This window comes from Ahaetulla prasina, chromosome 1 (assembly GCF_028640845.1).
Source record: "Ahaetulla prasina isolate Xishuangbanna chromosome 1, ASM2864084v1, whole genome shotgun sequence".
NCBI lineage: Eukaryota > Metazoa > Chordata > Lepidosauria > Squamata > Colubridae > Ahaetulla > Ahaetulla prasina.
Window position 1 is genome coordinate 377465728 of NC_080539.1, and position 22069 is coordinate 377487796.

Below are 22069 nucleotides of genomic sequence, written 5' to 3' on the forward strand. Positions count from 1 at the left end.
ACAAGCACTTTCAGGGGTACCTCAAGGTTTAACATTGTTACTGCTGCTATTCAACCTCTATAGGGAGCTGCTGGGGGAGACCATCCAAGGGTGTGATGTACACTGACAATTCCCAATTGTACATTTGGTTGTAGAGAGTGTGGTTGCATGGCAGCTTCCCCGGTACCTGGATGAAGCCGTCTATCTAGACCCGTTCCAGTCCGGCTTCCGGTCCGGTCACAGTACGGAGACAGCTTTGGTCGCGTTGGTGGATGACCTCTGGAGGGCCAGGGATAGGGGTTGTTCCTCTGCCCTGGTCCTATTAGATCTCTCAGCGGCGTTTGATACCATCGACCATGGTATCCTGCTGCACCGGTTGGAGGGGTTGGGAGTGGGAGGCACCATTTATCGGTGGTTCTCCTCCTATCTCTCCGACCGGTCGCAGACGGTGTTGACAGGGGGGCAGAGGTCGACCGCGAGACACCTTACTTGTGGGGTGCCTCGGGTCGATTCTCTCGCCCCTCCTGTTCAACATCTACATGAAGCCGCTGGGTGAGGTCATCAGTGGTTTCGGGGTGAGTTATCATCTGTACGCTGATGATACTCAGCTGTACTTTTCCACCCCGGACCACCCCAACGAAGCTGTCGAAGTGTTGTCCCGGTGTCTGGAAGCCGTACGGGTCTGGATGGGGAGAAACAGACTCAAGCTCAATCCCTCCAAGACGGAGTGGCTGTGGATGCCGGCACCCCGGCACAGTCAGCTGCAGCCGCAGCTGGCTGTGGGGGGTGAGTTATTGGCCCCAACGGAGAGGGTGCGCAACTTGGGTGTCCTCTTGGATGGGCGACTGTCGTTTGACGATCATTTGGCGGCCGTCTCCAAGAGGGCCTTCCACCAGCACGCTTGGTGCGCCAGTTGCGCCTTTCTTGACCGGGATGCCTTATGCACGGTCACTCATGCCCTGTCACTTCCGCTTGGACTATTGCAATGCTCTCTACATGGGGCTGCCCTTGAAGTGCACCCGGAGGCTGCAGTTAGTCCAGAATGCAGCTGCGCGGGTAATAGTGGGAGCAACTCGTTGCTCCCATGTAACACCAATCCTGCGTAGTTTAACATAACATAACATAACATCAGAGTTGGAAGGGACCTTGGAGGCCTTCTAGTCCAACCCCCTGCCCAGGCAGGAAACCCTACACCATCTCAGTCAGATGGTTATCCAACATTTTCTTAAAAATTTCCAGTGTTGGAGCATTCACAACTTCTGAAGGCAAGTCGTTCCACTTATTAATTGTTCTAACTGTCAGGAAATTTCTCCTTAGTTCTAAGTTGCTTCTTTCTTTGATCAGTTTCCACCCATTGCTTCTTGTTCTACCCTCAGGTGCTTTGGAGAACAGCCCGACTCCCTCTTCTTTGTGGCAGCCCCTGAGATATTGGAACACAGCTATCATGTCTCCCTAGTCCTTCTTTTGTTAAACTAGACATACCCAGTTCCTGCAACCGTTCTTCATATGTTTTATCCTCCAAGCCCCTAATCATCTTTGTTGCTCTTCTCTGCACTCTTTCTAGAGTCTCAACATCTTTTTTACATCGTGGCGACCAAAACTGGATGCAATATTCCAAGTGTGGCCTTACCAAGGCATTATAAAGTGGTACTAGCACTTCACGTGATCTTGATTCTATCCTCTGTTTATGCAGCCCAGAACTGTGTTGGCTTTTTAACAGCTGCTGCACACTGCTGGCTCATATCTAGATGGTTATCCACTAGGACTCCAAGATCCCTCTCACAGGTACTACTATTGAGCAAGGTACCACATATACGGTACTGGTGCATTTTGTTTTTGGCCTAAATGTAGAACCTTACTTTTTCACTGTTGAATTTCATTTTGTTAGATAGCGCCCAATATTCAAGTTTGTCAAGATCTTTCTGTAATTTGAGCCTATCTTCTGGAGTGTTGGCTATTCCTGACAGCTTGGTGTCATCTGCAAATTTGATGAGTTCCCCATCTTTCCCTCGGTAGCAGTCATAGATGAAGAAGTTGAAGAGTACTGGGCCTAAATCAGAGCCTTGGGGTACTCCACTGCATACTTCCCTCCATGTGGATGTAGTTCCGTTGAGGACTACACGTTGAGTGCGGTTGGTCAGCCAGTTATGAATCCATCTGGTGGTGGTGCTGTCTAACCCACATTTTTCTACTTTATCTAGTAGTAGGTTATGGTCTACTTTATCAAATGCTTTACTGAAGTCCAAGTAAATTATATCAACAGCATTCCTCTGGTCTACTAATTTTGTCATTTTGTCAAAGAATGCGATAAGATTAGTCTGGCATGATCTGTGTTTGACAAACCCATGTTGGCTTTTGGTTATTACTTTGTTTGCTTCTAGGTGTTCGGTGATTCGTTGCTTGATTATCTTTTCCAGAATCTTCCCCGGTATTGAGGTCAGACTGATAGGTCTGTAGTTTCCTGGATCTGTTTTTTTTCCTTTTTTGAAGATGGGAACTACATCAGCTCTTTTCCAGTCCTCTGGCAGCTCCCCTGTGCTCCAGGATCTTTGAAAGATATAGTTCAGTGGTTCTGAGATCACGTCTGCCAGTTCCTTCAGAACCTTGGGGTGTAATCCATCCAGTCCTGGTGATTTGAACTCGTCTAGGGTAGACAGGTGTTCACTTACCATTTTCTTCCCTATTTTAACTTGTGTTTCTAATCTGTTTTTTGTAGTGCTGTTTTTGATAGGTTGGATTGTTTTTTCCTTTTGTGTAAAGACAGATGCAAAATATGAGTTATGAGTTATGAGTTTGCACTGGCTTCCTGTGGTCTTTCGGGTGCGCTTCAAGATTCTGGTTACCACCTTTAAAGCGCTCCATGGCTTAGGACCCGGGTACTTACGGGACCGCCTGCTGTTACCTTTTGCCTCCCACCGACCCGTACGCTCACACAGAGAGGGCCTTCTCAGGGTGCCGTCCGCCAAGCAATGTCGGCTGGCGGCCCCCAGGGGAAGGGCCTTCTCTGTTGGAGCTCCTACGCTTTGGAATGAACTTCCCCCTGGTTTACGTCAAGTGCCTGATCTTCGGACTTTTCGCCGTGAGCTGAAAACGCACCTATTTATTCAAGCGGGACTGGATTGAAATTTTATTGGGGTTATTTATATTTTAAGATTTTAAATTGTTTTAATTATTTCGGCCATATTATGTTTTTTTAATTTCTTTTAATGTTTATATAGTATTTTTTTATTTATTTTTTATTTGCATTTATATCCCGCCCTTCTCCGAAGACTCAGGGCGGCTTACACTATGTTAGCAATAGTCTTCATCCTATTTGTATATTTATATAAAAAGTCAACTTATTGCCCCCAACAATCTGGGTCCTCATTTTACCTACCTTATAAAGGATGGAAGGCTGAGTCAACCTTGGGCCTGGTGGGACTTGAACCTGCAGTAATTGCAGGCAGCTGTGTTAATAACAGACTGTCTTACCAGTCTGAGCCACAGAGGCCCCTCTTTTTACTTGGCTGTACACCGCCCTGAGTCCTTCGGGAGAAGGGCGTTATAAAAATCGAAATAAATAAATAAATAAATAAATAAATAAATTTCCAACTGAGACCAAGAGGGGTCATCAAGGTCCTATCACAGTGCCTGGAAGCTGCTGGAGTCTGGATGGTTGACTTGACAGAGCATTTCCATCTTTGCTTGCAAAGTAACAAGTCCATGTGACTTCAGTGTTGCCTATCCAGTGATGGACTTGTAAAGCAGAGTCATCTTGTAAACTGTTAAAGGATTACATTTTCTTGGCAAGATTAACAGTCTGTCTCCTGCCTTGTTTCATGTGCAAAGGACAAGTTCCCCCATATTTCAGAGATTATTTTTAGTCCATCCTCCTCCTCTTCCTGAATGAGATTTATTCTGGCTGCCCACTCTCAAAGAATGCATGGCTTACATCATCAAAATGTATAATTAAAATGGTTTAAAACATGCTAAAATACGTGTTTATCTTTTTACTCTTCAATGAATAAAATGCCATTTTTTTACTGCTCAGAAGTAAAAGATGTCCACCAGGTGTTGCATATCACCCCAAACTGTCCAACTTCTTCTGCACCAGTGGCTGGAGGTCTCCATCGTATTGACTGGTGTGGTGTGGCTTCGGACTGAGAGCACCCCACAGTTCCTGGGGCTGCAGCTGAGCACCAGCTGAACCAGCTGGTTGGTGACTCACAATGGCAATTCCACTTCTTCTCTGACCAGAAGATCTGACGTGAAGGGGCCGGCTTCCATTACTGATCCTCAGAACGTCATTGCTCAAGCCTTGTTGCTTCTGCTGTGATGCCACCAAGGTTGCTTCAGTGTCGGTGGTTCTGGGATTGTGTGTGCCAAGCAGAGGCACATCTTTGAGCATGCCAGTTTCCTTTTGCCTTGGGCCACGTGGGCAGCTGAGCTCTGGCCATCAGCCCTTTGTCGACTCAGATCTGCCTTCTGCTCTTCGTTTCTGGCTTGCTGGATGTTTCGTGATCTTCCAGGGATAGATTAACACTGCCCTATTTGTGAATGCCTATTTTGCTTCAGGGACATGAAAATGGAGGGTTGTGACACACACACAGACACACAAACACACACACACACACGGATTGCTTTACACTGGATGAAAAGCTAGTCTGAGAGCCCATGTAGCTTAATAAAAGTAAATGCAAAGCGATGCACTTTGGGCACCCTCCCTGCCCCAACTTCACATATGCACTGAGAGGGTCTGTAACTGACTGGCAAACAGATCTTGGGGTTAAAATGGAGAACTCAAGAAGAGCCAGTTCCGTTTAGTGCTTAATGCTGCAGGCTAAAAACAAGGAGATTCTGAGTTCTAGTCCTACCTTAGGCATGAAAGCCGCCCAGGTGACTTTGGACCTGTCACTCTCTCTCTCAGCCCAACCCACCTCAGAGTGCTGATGTGGAGGAAATATGAGGAAGGAGTATTAGTTATGTTAACTGCCTTGAGTTATTTATAAAAATAATAAAGGCAGGGTAAGAAAATCTAAAAACTATGCTGATTCAGCATACGATGGCATATTAGGAAAGGGGTTAAAAATAAGACAACCCATGCTATATTAATCCTGTTCAAACATGTAATGCATTTCATCTGCAGTCCCGCCTGGGCCTCTCTGGCTACCCCGTTTGGAGAATGGTACAATAGAGCTTTGGGCTCTGAAAAGCACAACTGCGGGCGGAACACAATTGTGGCCCAGAAACGCCTGGATTGGAGAAGGCAAGCGGGGTGGGGGTGGGGGTGGAGGGTGTTTTTCTCCCACAGGGAAGCTGAAAGAGAAAGGTCTAAGGAGTGGAACCGGATTTCTCCATGTAGCCTGCAACTATGAGTAAACTCCAAGATTAACGTAATAGCAACAATCAAGAAGGAAACAATACCCCAATATGGGATCTGCCAAACAAGCCGACAGCAGACAGCCTGACTAAAGAATCTCTTAAGACCTCCACCCCCCACCCCCGCCCCAACAGACAGGGAGAGACAACAATGACATGAACTGGGAGAAAACCCTTCCTTCCTATTAGCACTGATGATGTTACCTAGTTGGGTCACGGAACCACTGCAAAAAACCACCCAAGCCCAGAGGGCGCCAAGCAGGGGTGGGTTTTACTTACCTTTGCTACCAGTTTGCTTGCGCGCACTTGCTTCGTTTGTGCACGCGCTGCTTCTGCACGTGCACAGATTGTATTAAATGACATCCAAGCTGGTGGGCTGAGCCTCCTGCCACTGTTACTACCGGTTTGCCAGAACTGGGGCAAACAGGTAGCAACCCACTACCGGTGCCAAGGAGCCCCCCTCTAATTCAACCCCCAGCTGCAAAGGTTCCCCTTTATAAGAGCTGCGGTGGCACAGTGGTTAGAGTCAGTGGTGGGATTCAAATAATTTAACAACTGGTTCTCTGCCCTAATGATTTCTTCCAACAACCAGTTCACCAAACTGCTCAGAAAGTTAACAACCGGTTCTCCCGAAGTGGTGCGAACTGGCTGAATCCCACCACTGGTTAGAGTGCAGTACTGCAGGCGACTTCTGCTGACTGGCAGCTGCCTGCAATTTGGCAATTTGAATCTCACCAGGCTCAAGGTTGACTCGGCCTTCCATCCTTCCAAGGTGGGTAAAAATGAGGAACCAGATTGTTGGGGACAAGAGGCTGACTCTGTAAACCGCTTAGAGAGGGCTGGAAAGCGGTATATAAGTCTAGGTGCTACTGCTACTGCTATTATTGGAGCCTGCAATCGCCCCGCGGGACTCGTGAACCTCGTACTGACGCCCATCGCAGGGACGGCCCGCCGACCAGCAGCACCCCCGAGGCGGGAGGGCGGACGGACGGCTGGGCCCATCTGACTGCTCGCACCCCGCCTGGAATCTGGCGACACCGGGACCCGCTTGCCGGCCCGCTCGCCCCTTCGCCTCGGCCGGCACCGTTCGCTCGGCTGCCCGCCCCCCGCCGCTGGGGGCGCCCGAGGCCTCCGCGAGCCGTGACGGGCGGGCGGGCAGCGCGGGCGGAAGCCTGGCTTCGGAAGAGGCGGAGTTCCCGGCGGAAGCGGCCGTGCAGGCTCCTGGGACGGCGCAGGATGGCGGCAGGCGGCGAGTTCGGCTCCGGGGCGTCGTCGGGCCGGCTGGACCCGGGAGCGCTGATGGAGCAGGTGAAGGTGCAGATCGCCGTGGCCAACGCGCAGGAGCTGCTGCAGGTGAACAGGAGGCGCCGCCGCCGCCTTGCAGGCCCTGCGGCGGGTCCCGTGGAGGTGTCGCCCCGGAGCCCTCGTGCGGCGGCGGGTCGGGAGCTTTGGGGGGGGGGGCAGAGACGCTGCCGGCGCCCCCTCCCCCCTTTTCCAGTTGGGATCCTGAACCGTTCGGCGGTTGTGGGGAGGCTGCTGACCCTCTTCCTTTCTCCCCTCCGATCTCTTCTTCCCCTCAGAGGATGACCGACAAGTGTTTCAGGAAATGCATCGGGAAGCCCGGAAGCTCCCTGGACAACTCGGAGCAGGTGAGCCCTGCGGCCCAAAAGACCCTTTGGGGCGTGTTGCCTGCTGCCCCCCCTCCTGACCCGGCCTCTTCTCTCCTTCTCCCGGCAGAAGTGCATCGCCATGTGCATGGACCGCTACATGGACGCCTGGAACACGGTTTCCCGCGCCTACAATTCCCGTCTCCAGAGGGAGCGGGCCAACATGTGAGAAGTGGACTCTGGCAAGGACCCTTGGAGAGAGTGGCAAACTGTTAAGCGTTCAGCCTGATAGCCATTAAAACGTTGACCCAGACGCCCCTCTGTCGTCCCCTCGCCTGTGTCGGTCAGAGGTCTTAGCTGCAGCCCCCAGGAGGCAAGTCTGGCCGGCCTCCAGAGGTTGATGTTGCTCAGAAAAGGGGAGTCCTTATTTCCTCTTTCAGAGTTGTGTCTGAATTGGAGGAGGGGCTGCTGGTCTGCTTTCTGGGAGCTGCCTCCCGCTGGGGCTGGAGAGGAACTGAAGACCCCAGAGTGCTGTTACAGCCTGCGTTCGAGGACCCTTCACTCCCTCCTTGAGGCTGGCAAAAGCAAGGGCTGCCCCGCCCCTTCTCTGCTGCTGGGCTCCCTTCACAGCCAAAGCCCCCTTCCCCTGGCCCCTTAGCAGCGAGTAGGCTTCTTGGCATGGCAACACCCTGTCTGAGCTTGGATTTAGGCTGCCGACCTTCGGGGTCCTTGGTTTTGGAGGGGGTCCTTGAAGAAGTGCAAGCTGTCCTTCTGCTTTGTGGGAGTGCAGAGAAGCTGCTTTGGGCTAAGTAGGGTGTGCTTGCTGAGCCTTGTTCCATTGACTAGCAGTGGAAGAGACTTCGATCCCTAGAGTGCTAGCATCTGTCCTTGGATAAAATGAAGCAGGTGAGGCTGAGCTCAGCCAGAATAGCCGGTGGGTGATGCATTGATTGTCCCTGAGGCTGAGAAAGAACATGGAATATTTGTTCAGACTTACAGGTGGTGAGAACTGCTGGAGTGTGTTTTGCTAATCCTTCTTGAGCACATTATGTGTATCCTACCATTTGGGGGTTGGCGAGAGGAAGCGGCAGATGGGCTGATGCAGGGAAGATCGCCCTGGTTAACACACCCTTCCTTGGGCCTCAGTTTCCTTCCACATTTCCTGTTGTCTGAAGACACAGCATTTTCTTGACATGGTGAAAGGAGGGAAGCCATCCCGCTCCCAAAGCTTGTGTGAGCACTGCAGAGGCTCTTCCTGACAAGCTGTGGAGGCTGGGGGTGCTAGAAACCACCCCCTCCCAGCAGACCCAGAGAAACCGCTTGAAAATTCACAAGTAGGTTATTTTCATTTAATGTACCTGCAGCTGGAACAGTCTGGCAGAATCCTTCTTTTCAGGAAAGGGCTTTGGCAGGATTGGGACCATGAGGGGTCAGTCTCTGTGGGCCTTGGCTCCCCCTGCTGGCCCCAGTGGGTAGGGGGGTTATGCCTTGAGGTTCTGTGCAATCCACCCCCTGACTGCTGTCACCTTGGCATAGACCCCAGGGAAAGAAGGCCGGGCGCAGCCATAGCCCCAGCTGGTGACGCCTGCCAGGAACCAGCGGCCAGACGGCTCTCTGCAGGCCAAGGGCCCCCCCGCATCTCCCTATGGAGCAAGAGGGAAGCATGAGGGCTCTGCAACCCTGAGCTCAGGATAGGGGAGGGTGACTTTGAGGAATTGCTTCTCCCCTCCCCTGCAGAGCAGTACTCCAAGGCCCTTTGCCATTCCTAGCAGCAATAGGGGCTCTGCTGCTGCATGGAGCTCACCGAGCAGCTGTCGACGCCCCCCTGTGGGAAGCCAGCACAGAACATCCGGCTGCTGATCTGGATGGGGTAGAACCTCCGGCAGTCCTGCTCTCGGATCACCTGAACAACAGCTTTTTGCAAGCGCGTGCTCACCAGGCCTGTGGGTAGCAAGGCCCCCCAACACCCCGTCACATTTCTACCCTGAGCCGAAGAATCCCATGCCAGGGCATCCCCGGAAGACCCTGGGCTTGGTCAGATGGGAAGTTAGTTGGCCCCTGATTGAGCTGTGCCCCACAAGGGCAGGGCTTTTCAGTGGGAATATCCGTACCCCCCTCCTTGGTGGAGCCCCAGCCAGTGATGATGCAGGGTCTGCCCTCGCTGAAGACATGGGTGCGGTCCGGGAGGCAGATGGGCCGGACGGAGCTGGTATAGCGCAGGGGGGCAGCCAGCTCCAGCAAGGCCACGTCGTAGTCCAACATGTAGCCATTGTAGAAGGGGTGCTTGTGTATTCGGGCAATCTTCTCCGCTCGCCCATCAAGGCCGCTCAGGAAGGGTGTCCCCATGACAGCCACCCACATCTTGGGGTTGCTGTAGCTGCAAGAGGAGAGGCTGTCAGCCTTTCAGAGGCCTCGGGAGAGAGCCCCCCCCCCCCCCGCACCCACACTCTGGCCTAGCCAGGGTAACCATGGAGGATGTTGAGACCAAGAGGCCAGGCCAACCTGTGGGGCTGGCAAGGGAGTGGGAACACAACAGGTGGCTTGGAGGGGTCTGGGCCCTCCTCCAGTCCCGTCCCCCCCCCACTCACACGTCGAAGCAATGGGCAGCTGAGAGCAGCCACCGCTCAGCGATCACAACAGCTCCACATGCGTGCTGCCTTCGCCGCAGCCACAGGCTCGCCTGCCATGGCCACTCGCCCTGTGCTGCACCGCTGCCCCCCACGATCTTGCTGAAGGCTGCAGCAGTTGCCAAGCCACAGTCTGCTGGAAAGGGCCAAAGCAGGGGCTGAAGGGAAGGTAGGCCAGCACAGGAACTCCTCCCCCATTCTGCTGGAATGGGTGCCAGGGGCAGCCCCAATCACGTGCCATATTTCCAGTCACTAAAGCACTTTCATCAGAGAGAGACTTCCCAGCACCCTATTGGGAAATCCCACCCTCCCTTAACATCTCTGTGTTCCTCTGTTTTGCAAAAGTCTCCCATCCCCACTGGACCAGCTGCTGCCCCCCCTCCAGTGAAACGGGGATGGGGCTGGAGTGGGAGGGAGGTACGCACTGCAGCCGGTCTCATCCCAGCCGTTGCCGCAGTCGATGATGCCGTCACACTCAGGGTTTGCTTTCCCAATGCAGACCTTGCTGGAGCATTTGAATGTGGAGGGAGTACAGGGTACAGCTGGGGGAGGGAGGCAAGTGGGTAAGTCCAGCTGAGAGGCCCAGCTCCTCTCCCTACAGGGAGCAAGAATTCCCACCCATGGCTGGTTAAACATGGCAGGCGCCGAGCTTGGCAAGGTAGAGTCGGGACAGACAGCACTGCCACGAGGGCATTTCCTGGCAGGCCACCTGTCACAAATGATTGTGGCAGAAGGGAAAGGACTGCTGCTGGGCTCGCTCTGCCACGCTGGCTTGCACACCCCACCTACTTACACACTGAGCCTTTTCTTTCTGCCCTGTACCTGGCGGCTGGGTGGCCTTGGAGGCGCTGACTTCCTGCCTGGGTGTGGTCAAGCTGGCAGGGCTGGCACTTGGGCCGAGCGGTGTAGGCCTTTGCTCCAGGCCAGAGGCGGTCGAGGCAGTGGTGGTCCTGGATCTGAGGGGCTCTGTGGTGCTGAGACAAGGCGAAATGATGCCTAGGATCCAACTCTTGAGCTTGGTGATCCGGGCGTAGATCCCCGGCTTCTTGGCCTGCCCGCAGCCAGCGCCCCAGCTCACCAACCCAGCCAAATAGAAGGTTCCTGGGGTCTCCTCACAGGCCAGTGGTCCCCCTGAGTCCCCCTGGAAAGAAGGCAGGAGGAAGCACCTCTTGGCAAGGGCCAGTGGCTTAATGGTGGATGCCCCTTCTGTTATAAGCAAGGCAATTCCTCCCTCCATAAACAGAGAAAGCCGAAAGAATTCTCAAGCTGGAACTGGACCTGAAAATGCCCTAAATGCTCAGTGGAGAGGCCATAAGAGCCCTTAACCACCACCCCTCCAGTCACCTGGACAGCTGGCAGCAAGTTCCCTGCTTGGCAAAAAATGGCAAATGAGCAGCATGGGAAAGGGACACAAGCCCGAGGTGTTCCCTGGGAAGGAAAGTGGAGCAGGTAGCATAGACAAAAGATTCCAGGAACAGGACCCCAGAGAGGAGGGTGTGTGGAGAAAGGGCTCCCCTCAGCAGTAGCAGCACAGAGAAGCCACAATTGCTATCTTCACACAACACTGTGGGGCCTTTCATTTGCATTGCAAAGGAAACAGAAACAGACAGCCTGCCTCCGAGTAGCAGCAGCAGAGGTGGGATGAGGGGTCAGGCCCGGGAGACTGCTGGAAGAGTCCATGCAACACAGCAGAAGAGTGTTGCACTGCGGGCCCTTTGGTGCTCTCTGATTTTGGTGGCTTCCGTGCAGACGTTTTGTGACCCAACTAGGGAACATCTCAAGTGCTAGACACTCTATTCTCTTTTAGCATTGGCACTGTTAATGATGCCTAGTTGGGTCATAAAACATCTGCAAGAAAACCACCAAGCTCAGAGAGCACCAAGGGCCCCCCAGTTGTGTATTCTTTAGACTCCCGCTACTGAAAGCGGAAAAGAACACTGTTGGAAAATGATATCTTTCCAAAACACACTTTCAGCCTTTATGTCCCTTTCCTCCTGTGATGTTTATATGTGTGTGTGTGTGTGGGGGGGGGAGTCTCAGTCCTCAAAGGGCCAGGGTGGGGAAGAAGTGCTCCTGGTACCTGGCAGGCATCCACCTTCCCCTCGAGGAATCCCGCGCAGATCATTTGGTCCGAGAGGGAAACATTGTACAATCCTTCGCAGGTCGTCTGCTCAAGGATCCCGACTGCGGCTCGGTGCAGATACTCGGGCTGAGAAGCTGGAAGCCCAAAAGGAGGAGGAGGAGACCTCGCAGGGACTAGCCCAAAATCCTGGGCCCTGTTTCAAACCACCCCAGACCCTGGGTAATCCTGCCCAGTGTGGCACAAACTGATCTTGCCCATTGGGGTTCAGTACACAAGGGGGATACTCTTCTACCCACAGGACACAACCTGATGCCCGGTTCCCTGTCTACTCTGAGGAAACTCTTCCTACCGTTGCCATCCTGGATGCTGCCCCAGCCTGAAACCAGGCACTTTCTGCCCACGGGGAACTTGTGGATGGCCAATGGGAGGCAGATGGGCTGGATGTATCTGCCAAAGCGCAGCGGCCTGGCCAGTTCTAGCACTGCCACGTCGAAGTCCAGTAGGGCAGGGTCGTAAGAAGGGTGGAGCACCACCTGTTGGATGCCAACCTTCACAGAAGAGCTGTCCATGGCTGAGAGTGAGGTGGTGCCTGCGAAGGCAGTGAGGTGTCCCACCTTGGTCCTGCCGATACAGGAACAGGAACGATGCCCCGTTTGTCCACAGGCAGAGCATGCCCTATGCACCTTCTGTGCATCCCAGGCCACCCCCAGGTTGAGGCTGGATGGAGCAGGGCCCGCTTTGGGGGAGGCAGACATGAGTCAGAATGGCAGGCAACTTCTAGGGGTGCCTCAGCCCCAATGCGTCACCCCTCCCTCAGGTTCTCTGCTGCCGCTTCCTGCAGAACAGACCCTTCCACAACAGCAGCTGCTTAATTACTTCCCCTTGGTGAAGAAACCCAAACATGAGCCTTCCAGAAGAGAGCCCAGTTGCCGAAGAACTCCTGACAGACACTTACTGGTTGAAACAATGTGCAGCTGAAAGCAGCCACCGCTCCCCAATGATTGTGGCCCCACAGAAATGCTGGAAACCCTCCTTCAGGGTGACTTGCCAAGGGACCTCCCCGTGGGATGCTTCCAGGCCACCCACAATTTTCATGGGTTTAGAGAAACCAGGCCGCCGACCGCACTCTGCACATGAACAGGGTACAGCTTTGGTGGATGCAGGAGGGGGCCACCCTGCCTCCACTCACTCCCTGCCAGCTGCCCTACCTGAGGACTGGAGGCTCGTGGCTGCCGGTCTGCTTGAGACTAGGGAGGCAGAGTTGGGGGTGGAGCTGGGGTGCTGTAGCCTGGCTGCACTTGTGCCCACGGTTGGAGCTGAATGATGGAGCCCAGTGCCTGGGATGGCTGAGGTGGTGGGGCCCCTGGATGTGGCCATGGTCTTGAGGATCCAGTCCCAGAGCCGGATCACTCGAGTGTAAACACCAGGGCGTCTGGCCTCCGCACAGCCAATCCCCCAGCTGACTATCCCTGCGAGGAAGAAGCGCCCGGAGGGCTCTTGGCAGACCAATGGGCCCCCGGAGTCCCCCTGCAGAAGGAAAGGGCCAAGATGGGGTGGATGTTGTGCAGGGAGGTCCATCCAAAGCCTGCTAAGGGTTGGGGGGCCCTACCTGGCAAGAGTCAACCTTGCCCTCCAGGTAGCCAGCACACATCATCCGGTCGGTGAGCACACTGCTGCCGTAGAGATTGCCGCACAAAGCCTGGTCAAGCAGCTCCACGGTGGCTTTCTGGAGCAGTTCCGGCTTCACTACTGGGAGTGGGGGGGAGACGAATGCTAAGTGGGTCCCAGCTTTGCTCTTGGGGCAGCCTAGCACGGTTGGGGGCTGAGGTCAGAGCCTGAGATGCTGCATTGGGGCAGAGTATGTGCCTGCAGCAGCAGCAGCAGCAGCAGCTATGGGCTAGCTAGATTGCTCCCCCTCCTCACTGTAACACACCAGCAGCTTTGCAGGGGCACACACAATGGTTGTTACTCTGGCCTTGCTCAGGGGTTTTCCCTCTACCACACCTGAGGTTTGGTGTGGCAGTAGGAGTTTCCTCGGCCTGTGGGAACAACAGTGGCCTCTTGGTGTCCCTGAGCATCTCCTCACATGAGGAGTCGGAATTGACAAGTTCAATCTCCCCGCACAAACCCTGGCCCCAGCAACACCCCTTTGAGTTAGGCTGGTCAACTCCAGCCCTGGCCAGAGGATTCCTTCTGTGCCACTCCACCCCGTTTTCCACCTGACCGCCAGGGACCCCACTTACAGAAGTCTTCCTTCAGGTACCCCCAGCCAGAGATGAGGCACTTCCTGCCTGGGGGGAACCAATGGGAGGGGGCTGGCAGGCACACGGGCTGGATGTATTTGCTGAAGGCAAGGGGCTCTGCCAACTCCAGCAGGGCTGCATCATAATCGGCGCTCTCCACGTTGTAGGAGGGGTGCTGGAGGATGCGCAGCACCTTGGCCTGTATCTGGCTGCCTTCACTGCCACTCAGCCGGACACTGCCTGCCTGGGCCATCCAGGTGCGGGGGTCCTGGAACCTGAGATGGGACAGCTTCAGTCTCCCCTGGCTCCCCTCCCCGCCCAAGAGGTCTCAGGGAAATGCAAACCACACTTTGCCTAGAATGCCCGTCTGGGACAAGGCCCATGTTTCATTTGTGACCTCACATGCCATTGTTCCTCTCCTGACTATTTTGATCTGACTGGGCACCTCGGCCATCCATCCCTTTTTCTTCTTGCTGTTTTGGAGAAGCTATGTGGGCTAGGAGCTTCTTCTGCCCCTGCTTCCCTCTTCCTCTCCTTCCCTCCCCCTCTCCCTCCCCATGCTGTAGTTCCACACCCACTGCATGCTTTCCCCCCCACCCCAGTGTCCCTACTGCCTTTCTCCTTCCATCCAGCCTTGAGCTGCTCCTTCCTGGCATCACACACACACACACACACACACCCCACCAGCCTCTCAATCCCCCTTGGCGCCAACCCACTGCAGCGGGCTCCCAGGCTTACTCATTGAAGCAGTGTGCAGCAGACACCAGCCACCTGGCAGTCAGGATGGCTGCCCCACAGAAGTGTTCATTGCTCTCTCTCAGGCTGACCTGCCATGGGAACTCGCCCAGCAGTGCCTCTGATCCCCCCACAATCCGAGTGGCAGATTGCATGGCTGGCCGGGTCCCACAGTCTGCAAGAGAGCATGAGGGGCTGATGGTGAATGGGGAGGCCAGGAGAGCCCCCCACCCACCCACCCATTAAACCCTGGAAACCTACAAAGGGAGGAAATGCACGATAGAGACTTTGGCTCTGATTTGTGGTTTCAGAGCCTCTTGCAAGTTAGAATAGCCACAAATGCATTTGCCCCACCCACCCCTGGTCAGTTTTTTTACAAGTTTGCAGTCTGAAATTGGTCAGAGGGGAGGGTTTCCTGTTTTTTTCTGACACAGCAAAAGTAATGTTTCAGCCATTCATTGTCCTCCTGCTTGTGGTCACTCTGGCCTGACTGGTCACGCTCTGAGCAAGGATTAGCTCCAAAGGTGGGCACATTGTCCACCTTTTCTCATGCACAGGTAGCCCCTTCACCTTCTGGTTTCCTAAGGCCAGGTGCCCCTCTTCATGCCCCCCCTCCTAGAAAGGTAGTCTGTCTGGAGGCCCTGCCCCACCCCCCGCAGAGGTCAATCATCCCTGCAAAGGATCCTGCACTCTGTGTGGTTCAGCCCTCCATGTAGGGAGGCACCCATAGTCTCTGCCCATCCTCTGAGTGAGATCAGGAGGGAGCACAGAGAATCCCCAGCTTTGCAGAGGCAGTGAGCCCAGCAGCCCCAGCAGCGAGACCCACCACACTCTGCCTCGTCAGAACCATCTGAGCAATTTTTCCAGCCGTCACACTGCACGTTTCCTGGGGCTACACACTGGCCATTGTGGCAGGCAAAGGCCTCCTCTGGACACCTTCCTGTGAACATAACAGTGAGTGGCAGAATTGACTCCGGGATTGTTCTTCCCCTCAGCACAGATACTGGGGGGGCGGGGCGGGAATGCATTGGGGGGAGTTGAGCCCTCATTGGGTCCAGCCATGGTGCTCAGCACCTCCTGTAATTGAGGCAGGAAATCTCTGCCCTCAGCAGCCTGGGCCTTTGGAGTAGCAGTTTGGCTGCTCTTTTCCAACCTCTCACTCCTGCCCCCAAATGCCCCTGTTCTTTTGTGTACCATGCTAATGCCAAACGGGCCCCCAGTCCCCAATGCTTCCCATCAGAGGGAGGGATGGAGCTGGGCCCCTGAAAATCAGGGTCCCAGACCGGTTCCACAGTCGACCAGCCTACCTGACTTCAGCTCTGTGCCTGAGAAAGTGAGGTCCCACGGCCCTGCTGGAAAGAGGGGGGAGATCAGAAGGGGGCTGCAGGTGAGCAGCACAAGAGAAACTGGGCTAATTAGGGGCACACACCACCCCAGTCAGCCTGGGCCAAAGAGCCAGAAAGAGTGCAGGGATACCCAGGAGGGAAGCAGCCGAGATGGTGCCATAGGTGGACACCCTGATGCCCTCGTTGCCCACAGCTGCTGCTAGTCCCCGCCTCAGGACATCCTCTTCCATGCTAGGGCTGGGCGGCGGTGCAGAGAAGCAGAGATGGAAGCGGACAATGAGGCTGGCATTGCCCTCCCTGCCAAGCAGAAGCAAGAAGTCCTTACCCTTCTCTTTCTGGCAGGAGAGTGGAGGAGAGCCTCCCCCCAGGCCAGCTCTCTGGCCCCTGCCCACCTGTATTGCAAGATGGTACACCTGAAGCAGTTGCCATCCAGGGGTGAGTTCTGAAAGCTGCTTTTGAACTGAACAGTCAGACCAAAGAACAAGAGAGCACATTGGCCTTGTTGCTGTGCCCATCAGAGCCACACTCAAACGGGGGGGGGGGCAGTTTCACAGCAGCCTTGCCACACTGCTCACTCAAAGATCCATGCCAACTGCTCACTCAAGCAATTAGCCAAAGGGGTGCCTAGCCTGGGGCTTAGAGGAGCCATTACACACTCCAAGTGGCTGGCAGGATACATTCCCTCAGTCATCACCTGGGAACAGCCCAGCCAGCCATGGATGGTCTGACCAGTTTTGTGGATCCTTCCCAGGGTGGGGGAGAGACTTCTCTCTGTCCCTGAGAGCTGCACTCCTGGGGAGCGCTGAATGGACAGCCCTGCCTCAGGGCTGGAGCAGCATCCGGTGGCCCTTCCCAGTGGTCTTGAGAAGGGGGCAGGGGGTCTTTACCAGCTGTTCCAGAATAGGGGTCAGCAGGCGGGAGTAGCCAGTACTGGGCTGCTGCAAACTACTTCGGTAGGGGATCCCTCGCAGCTCTGCCATGTGCTCAAAGTGGGTTTCTTGCTTCCCAAGGAAATCTGCAGCAGGAGAGAGCCTTGATACTCTGGTGGTTGACAAGGGCCCCTCCAAGCACTGCCAGGAACCTGGCCCACCCAACTCTTTCCCCCTGCCAGCCGACATGGTTGCTTAGCTGCCAGGGCCCTGCCAAGCTTTGGGGCTGTCTGTGATCTTGGCCATAAGAGGGCTACTGCTGAAAGGATGGGCAGGCTGGCTGCCAGTGTCCTCTTGGCACAGATGCCGCAGAAGGGTCCTGGCACAAGATGAGCACCGAATTCAGATCCTCCTTGACTAGCCAAGAAGTTCTCTGCAACTGCCCTTTGCTTTGCAAAATTGCAGCCATCTCCAAAGGACATACATTCCTCCCACCCCACCCCTGGCATCTTTGCAATTCTTGCAAACAGTATGTTGCAAGTCCCCCCAACCCCACTCCTGTTTCCCCCAAGGCAAGCAATGAGGTTGCTCACTGCCTCCTTTCCCGGAGGGTGCCAGGCTCACCAGATCGGGTAGTGTGGGCCTACTCCAGGTCCCTCTCCTTAAACATGTTTAGCTGGCAGGGCCCGGGAGGTGCACCTTCTCCATTTCGCTAGTTCTGCCCCCCAAGTGCTGCTGGTCTAGAGAAAAAGGAGCTCAGCCGAGGTATGGGAGGGGCTGCTTGGGAATGCGCTGTTGGGCTGACTAGAAGATCCCACCACCAAAGGGCCCTTTCTTTGTCAGTCCAATGGTGCATACATTTTGTAGGGGAATTTAAGCTCCATTGGGGACCCCAGGTTGACCCCCAAACCCATTTCAAAGCAACTCACACACAAGGATGCCCACACACAGGGCTGTTGCGGTGCTCATGAGGATGGTGGCCAAGGCAGCCCGGTTGCAGATTCCACCGCCAGCCAGGGGCTGTGCTGTCTGTCTGTCCAGTGCCGGCTTTGAGGTGATGCCTGATGGTCCCATGGCTGCCCCACAAAGCAGATAGACCTGGAGATGGAGAGAGAGCAGGACTGAAATCCACTCTCTGCTTTCTAGGCCTGGAGCCCTGAGGACCAGCACGGCCTCCTACAATGGCTGGTAAGACACAGGATGTCCATGTCTCAGGTGGGGGAATTACGGATGCCTCCCTGGCAGGGGTGAAATGCTCCCGGTTCAGACCGGTTCAGCCGAGCTGGTAGCAATGGCAGCCAGTGGTTCGGAGAACTGGTAGCGATGGCGGCTTGAGGCTCCGCTCGCTCGTTACTTCCTTGTTTTACCAGGAAGTAATCTTTTTTTACCCTCTGTGCATGCGCAGAAGGGTTTGTGCATGTGCAGAGGGTTGGCGTGCGCACGTGGCGCATGCATTTCCGAACTGGTAGGGAAGGTAAGTAGATTTTATCCTTGCTCTCCAGCCAGTAACGACTTCCCTGACCCAGCTATTAAGTCTCTGCAAGACAGAGACAGAGACACCTCATGGCCAAAATTACCTGGGGGAATTACATGGTGTTCATCTGAATGCCTTGTTACCTGCAGAGACAGCTCTGAAGGCCTCCGCAACCCTTTGAACAGAGAAGCAGGGCCCAGAGCCAGTTTACAGCGTGAATGGCTGGTTATTGATTCATTATTTATTCCTTCTGTTCCCAGCTTTGCAAAGCCCCAGTGACAACGATGTTGTGTTACGGCATCAGGCTAGAAACTGTGAGTTCTAGTCCTGCCTTAAGACAGAGCCAGCTGAGGGACCCTGGGCCAATCATTCTCTTTCAGCCCTAGGAAGGACACAATGGCAAAAACCTTGCCAGAAAAACTGCAGGGACTTATCCGGGAAGTCGCCAGGAGTCAAAAAGGTTCACATATACACACTAATGAAACAAAAGCCCAATAACAATGTTAAAAATAAGATTTCAGGTTCCCCATCCCAGTTGTCTACCCTGCTCTCTGTCCCCTGAGGAGCATCAGTGTGGGGCCTTCCCTACAATGGCAGTGTTCATCACTTGTCAGCAAAGGCTGGGGAAGGGGGAGCTGGTGACCCTTGGGCTGGCAGCAGAGGCAGGACAGGGGTTGATTATAGGTGCCTGTCTGCCAGGTAAGTTGCTCTGAAGAATTTGGTGGTGCCCCTGGGCCGGGGAGAAAGCTTCCCCCACCCCAGTGCCTTCCGATAAGCCAATTTCAGCTTCCTTCTGGCTTGTTGCTGGCTCACTTTCTGCCCATGCTGTGAGCTGTTCTCCCGCCAGGGGAGCTGAGAAGCCTCTCCATGGGAGAGCCCTGCAGCGCATGAGCCAAGCCAAGAGTTGGCAAAGGCACCTTCTCTTCATGCCACATAAACAACCTTTGAGGGTTGCTAAGACAGGAGTGGGGAGGAGAGGCCAAGAGAAATCTGATCCAGCAAGTGGCTCCTCTCTGCCCCCCACCCACCCACTGGCAGTGGGGGGTGGGGTTTGTCTACAAGGCAGTGAGAAAGGGCGGCCTGCCTTTGTGTGCCTGTGAAGGAGGGGGTGGCTGCTGCCTGGATGGGCATCCCTGCCCATCTGTGAAAGGGAGGCAGTCCAGACAGCAGACAATGCCGGGCTTGATGGGGGCCTCTCCATCCCCCTGGCCTGCTTGCATGTCAATGAGGGACAATGCAGAGCAGGTGAGGGAATTTGGAGCCTCCTCCTCTCCTGCCCAGAGACAGATCCTGGGCAGGGTCACATTTCAAAAAAGAGTGGGAGGGGGGACCAAACCAGGTTTGTTTGCATCAAACCTTGGTTAATGCAACCACTCTGTATTATTTTCCATGTCTACACTCCCCCCTCCCAGTTTTCCCACAAGTGCAGGATCTGTTCCCCCTCCCAACCAATTGAGTGTTGACCCATCATTTGTGTTTGTTGCTAGCAGAGAGGACCAGACTAGCCTAAAGTATCTTAGCTGCTCTGACACCTAGGTGAGACTAGAACTCACTGTCTCCTGGTTTAGCCTGGTGCCTTAACCACTAGAGCAAACTGGTTCTGTTTTTCTATGTTGGCAATTTTTGTCACCTTAAAACTTGGGTTGGAAGAGATCACAGGCTTTCAAGAGGAGGAAAGGGAACAAGCAGCTGGGGGAAGTGGTTCAGGTCCCCCTGCCAGCTAGGAAATACAGGAAAGGGAGCAGTCAGGCCAGGGGTCCCAGGAGAGGGGACAGACTGGGACTGTTACTCCCCCTGTGGCAGGCTCAGAAAGACCAGGGCTGATTTCTGATCAGCTCCCATGAGACCTTACTAGAGGGGTGGGGGGTGGGGAGAGGGCAGAGAAGGGCCCCCAGACATAGCCCACTTTCCACCTGCCCTTTTGGGAAGTGGGAAGATCCTACTCCTGGTCAGCTTTTTGACCAGGAACTCTCTCCACTCCCAATCTATGAGGAGGGGTCAATGCAATAGGCATGGGTCAGAAATTCACAGCTTATGCTGCCTTGCGGGCTCGCAGCTAAGGGCCCCGTTGGGCTCTGTTATCCCTTCTCTGGGCATTGCCAGATCTGGAGCTCATTGCTGCCAGCCAGCACCCCTTCTCTGCACACGTGTCTCCCTCCCCCATTTGCATGATCTGGAGAACCACCACCCCTTCCCTCCCCCCCATCTTTTTTGCTAGTTTTCCCTTGTTTTCCCAAGCTACACACCAAGTGACTTTCAACTTGCTCAGCAGTGCAATCCCCTTGGTTGCCCTTAGCCCAGGCCCTGCCTTAGCTCTGGGCTGGGCTGCTGCCCTCCCGTCCAGGCTGCACTCACCTCCTGAGCAGCCACTCCTACGTGAAACAACTCCCGTCTGCTCTCATCCCCATCACCTCTCTGGCTCTCAGGTTGGCGGCGGGGGTGGGGGTGGGGAGGGAATCCCTTAAAGAGACAGGAGCCACCTGGAACTGCCTGGACAGGGTGGAGCTGAGTCAGAGACGTGATGGGGGTTCAAAAAGGGTGGCAAGTTTGGTCTGCCAGCTTTCTTCCTTGTCCATAGAGATGGCCATGGTTGTCCGAAATGTGCTTTTTCCAAAAGGCAGCTGGATTTTCTTGATTTTTTTTCGTTGAAAACGTTTTCCTTCTCATCCAAGAAGTTTCTTCAGTTGGAGAAGCTTCTTGGATGAGAAGCGAAACCTTTTCAAAGAAAAAAAAATCTCCCGAGTCCCACCAGAGAGGCACTGCTTCATAAAGGGACCTATGTGGTTTTGTAGAGGGTGGGCTGAATTAATCAGAGACCGATGGCTCTGCAAGTAAGTCAGCCCCATGCTCCAAAATATTTGGCTGGTGACAAACAGGACTTTGACCTACAGGGACGGTTCTCAGTGAGGAATGAAAGGATGTTGCTGGCCATAACCTCCTCTTCGGTTTAATTGGCACTCCTTACAACCCGTTCACTAATTATAATATAAAACTCTGTGGGATTTACAGTGCAGAAAGCAACTTTTCACACAGCACGAAGAGTTTGTACTTGCTCACAAAATGTGGACGAGCGTCCACTTGACTCTACCGCAGAGGAGGAAGGAGAGGAGGGGCAGCGAGCACCCACATGCCAGCATTCCTGGCTAGCAGGGGCCAGGCATGGGGGTCTCCATGAGCCCTTTCCCCCAGCCACAAACAGCTGTGCTTCTTCTCAGAGAACTGGCGTCTTGGAGATTTCCTCATGCCAAATAGAACAGACCAGATGATGGCATTGATCGCGCTTGTCAAGGATCCCTGGTGAGAGCGGGATTGGGGCAGTGCGACTATCCTCACTCTCCTCAACCTATCAGTGGCCCTTCGACCAAGACCAGCTATGGGGGCTGGGCTGGGCGGCAGAATCTCAGACAGGTTCGGCTCCTTTCTCCCATCAGTGTTAATAGGGATCGAGAGGTCCAGCCCTTGGCCACCATCTCATGCTGCTGTGCCACAGGGCTCAGTACTCTCTCCACTCCTCTTTAATATTTACATGAAGGTGCTGGACGAGATCCACTCTGGGTGGAGGTACCTGCAGGACACTGATTGATGCCCAACTCTGTATCTTTGTATCTCCACCCCTGATGATTCAAGTGATGCTGTGTCCACCCTCTCACAGTGCTTAGAGGTTGTGTGGGGCTGGATGGGGGACAACAGGCTTTGATTGAACCCTGGCAAGAGCAAATGACTTTGGGTGCACGGGCCCTGAGATTTG

At 54.5% G+C, this 22069-nt stretch overlaps 3 protein-coding genes across 4 annotated transcripts in view; 1 reads left to right on the forward strand and 2 right to left on the reverse strand.

Moving 5' to 3' along the window:
* The window catches only part of LINGO3 (leucine rich repeat and Ig domain containing 3), a 31252-nt gene extending 24964 nt beyond the window's left edge, over positions 1 to 6288 (reverse strand). The window contains exon 1 of one of the 2 annotated variants that reach the window (XM_058163758.1): positions 6073 to 6288. The gene's annotated coding sequence lies outside the window, so the exon portion shown is untranslated. Of the gene's footprint in view, positions 1 to 5616 lie in introns of both variants that reach the window. The other variant, XM_058163756.1, reaches the window with a different exon arrangement.
* A 242-nt stretch (positions 6289 to 6530) lies between these two features.
* TIMM13 (translocase of inner mitochondrial membrane 13) lies at positions 6531 to 7257 on the forward strand. The gene is made up of 3 exons (XM_058163759.1): positions 6531 to 6690; positions 6918 to 6986; positions 7075 to 7257. The coding sequence occupies exons 1-3, from the start codon at positions 6574 to 6576 to the stop codon at positions 7171 to 7173; spliced, it is 285 nt and encodes a 94-aa protein (XP_058019742.1). The 5' UTR covers positions 6531 to 6573; the 3' UTR covers positions 7174 to 7257.
* Positions 7258 to 8285: 1028 nt separating this feature from the next.
* TMPRSS9 (transmembrane serine protease 9) lies at positions 8286 to 18677 on the reverse strand. Its single transcript, XM_058163760.1, has 19 exons — positions 17777 to 18677; positions 16866 to 16993; positions 16371 to 16438; positions 16109 to 16275; positions 15940 to 15984; positions 15459 to 15572; positions 14636 to 14807; positions 13898 to 14172; positions 13264 to 13403; positions 12863 to 13181; positions 12610 to 12781; positions 12004 to 12275; positions 11652 to 11788; positions 10394 to 10712; positions 9997 to 10113; positions 9533 to 9704; positions 9056 to 9321; positions 8749 to 8885; positions 8286 to 8587 (listed from the first exon to the last, which is right to left on the reverse strand). The coding sequence occupies exons 1-19, from the start codon at positions 17919 to 17921 to the stop codon at positions 8426 to 8428; spliced, it is 3327 nt and encodes a 1108-aa protein (XP_058019743.1). The 5' UTR covers positions 17922 to 18677; the 3' UTR covers positions 8286 to 8425.
* Between the last annotated feature and the right edge of the window lie 3392 nt (positions 18678 to 22069).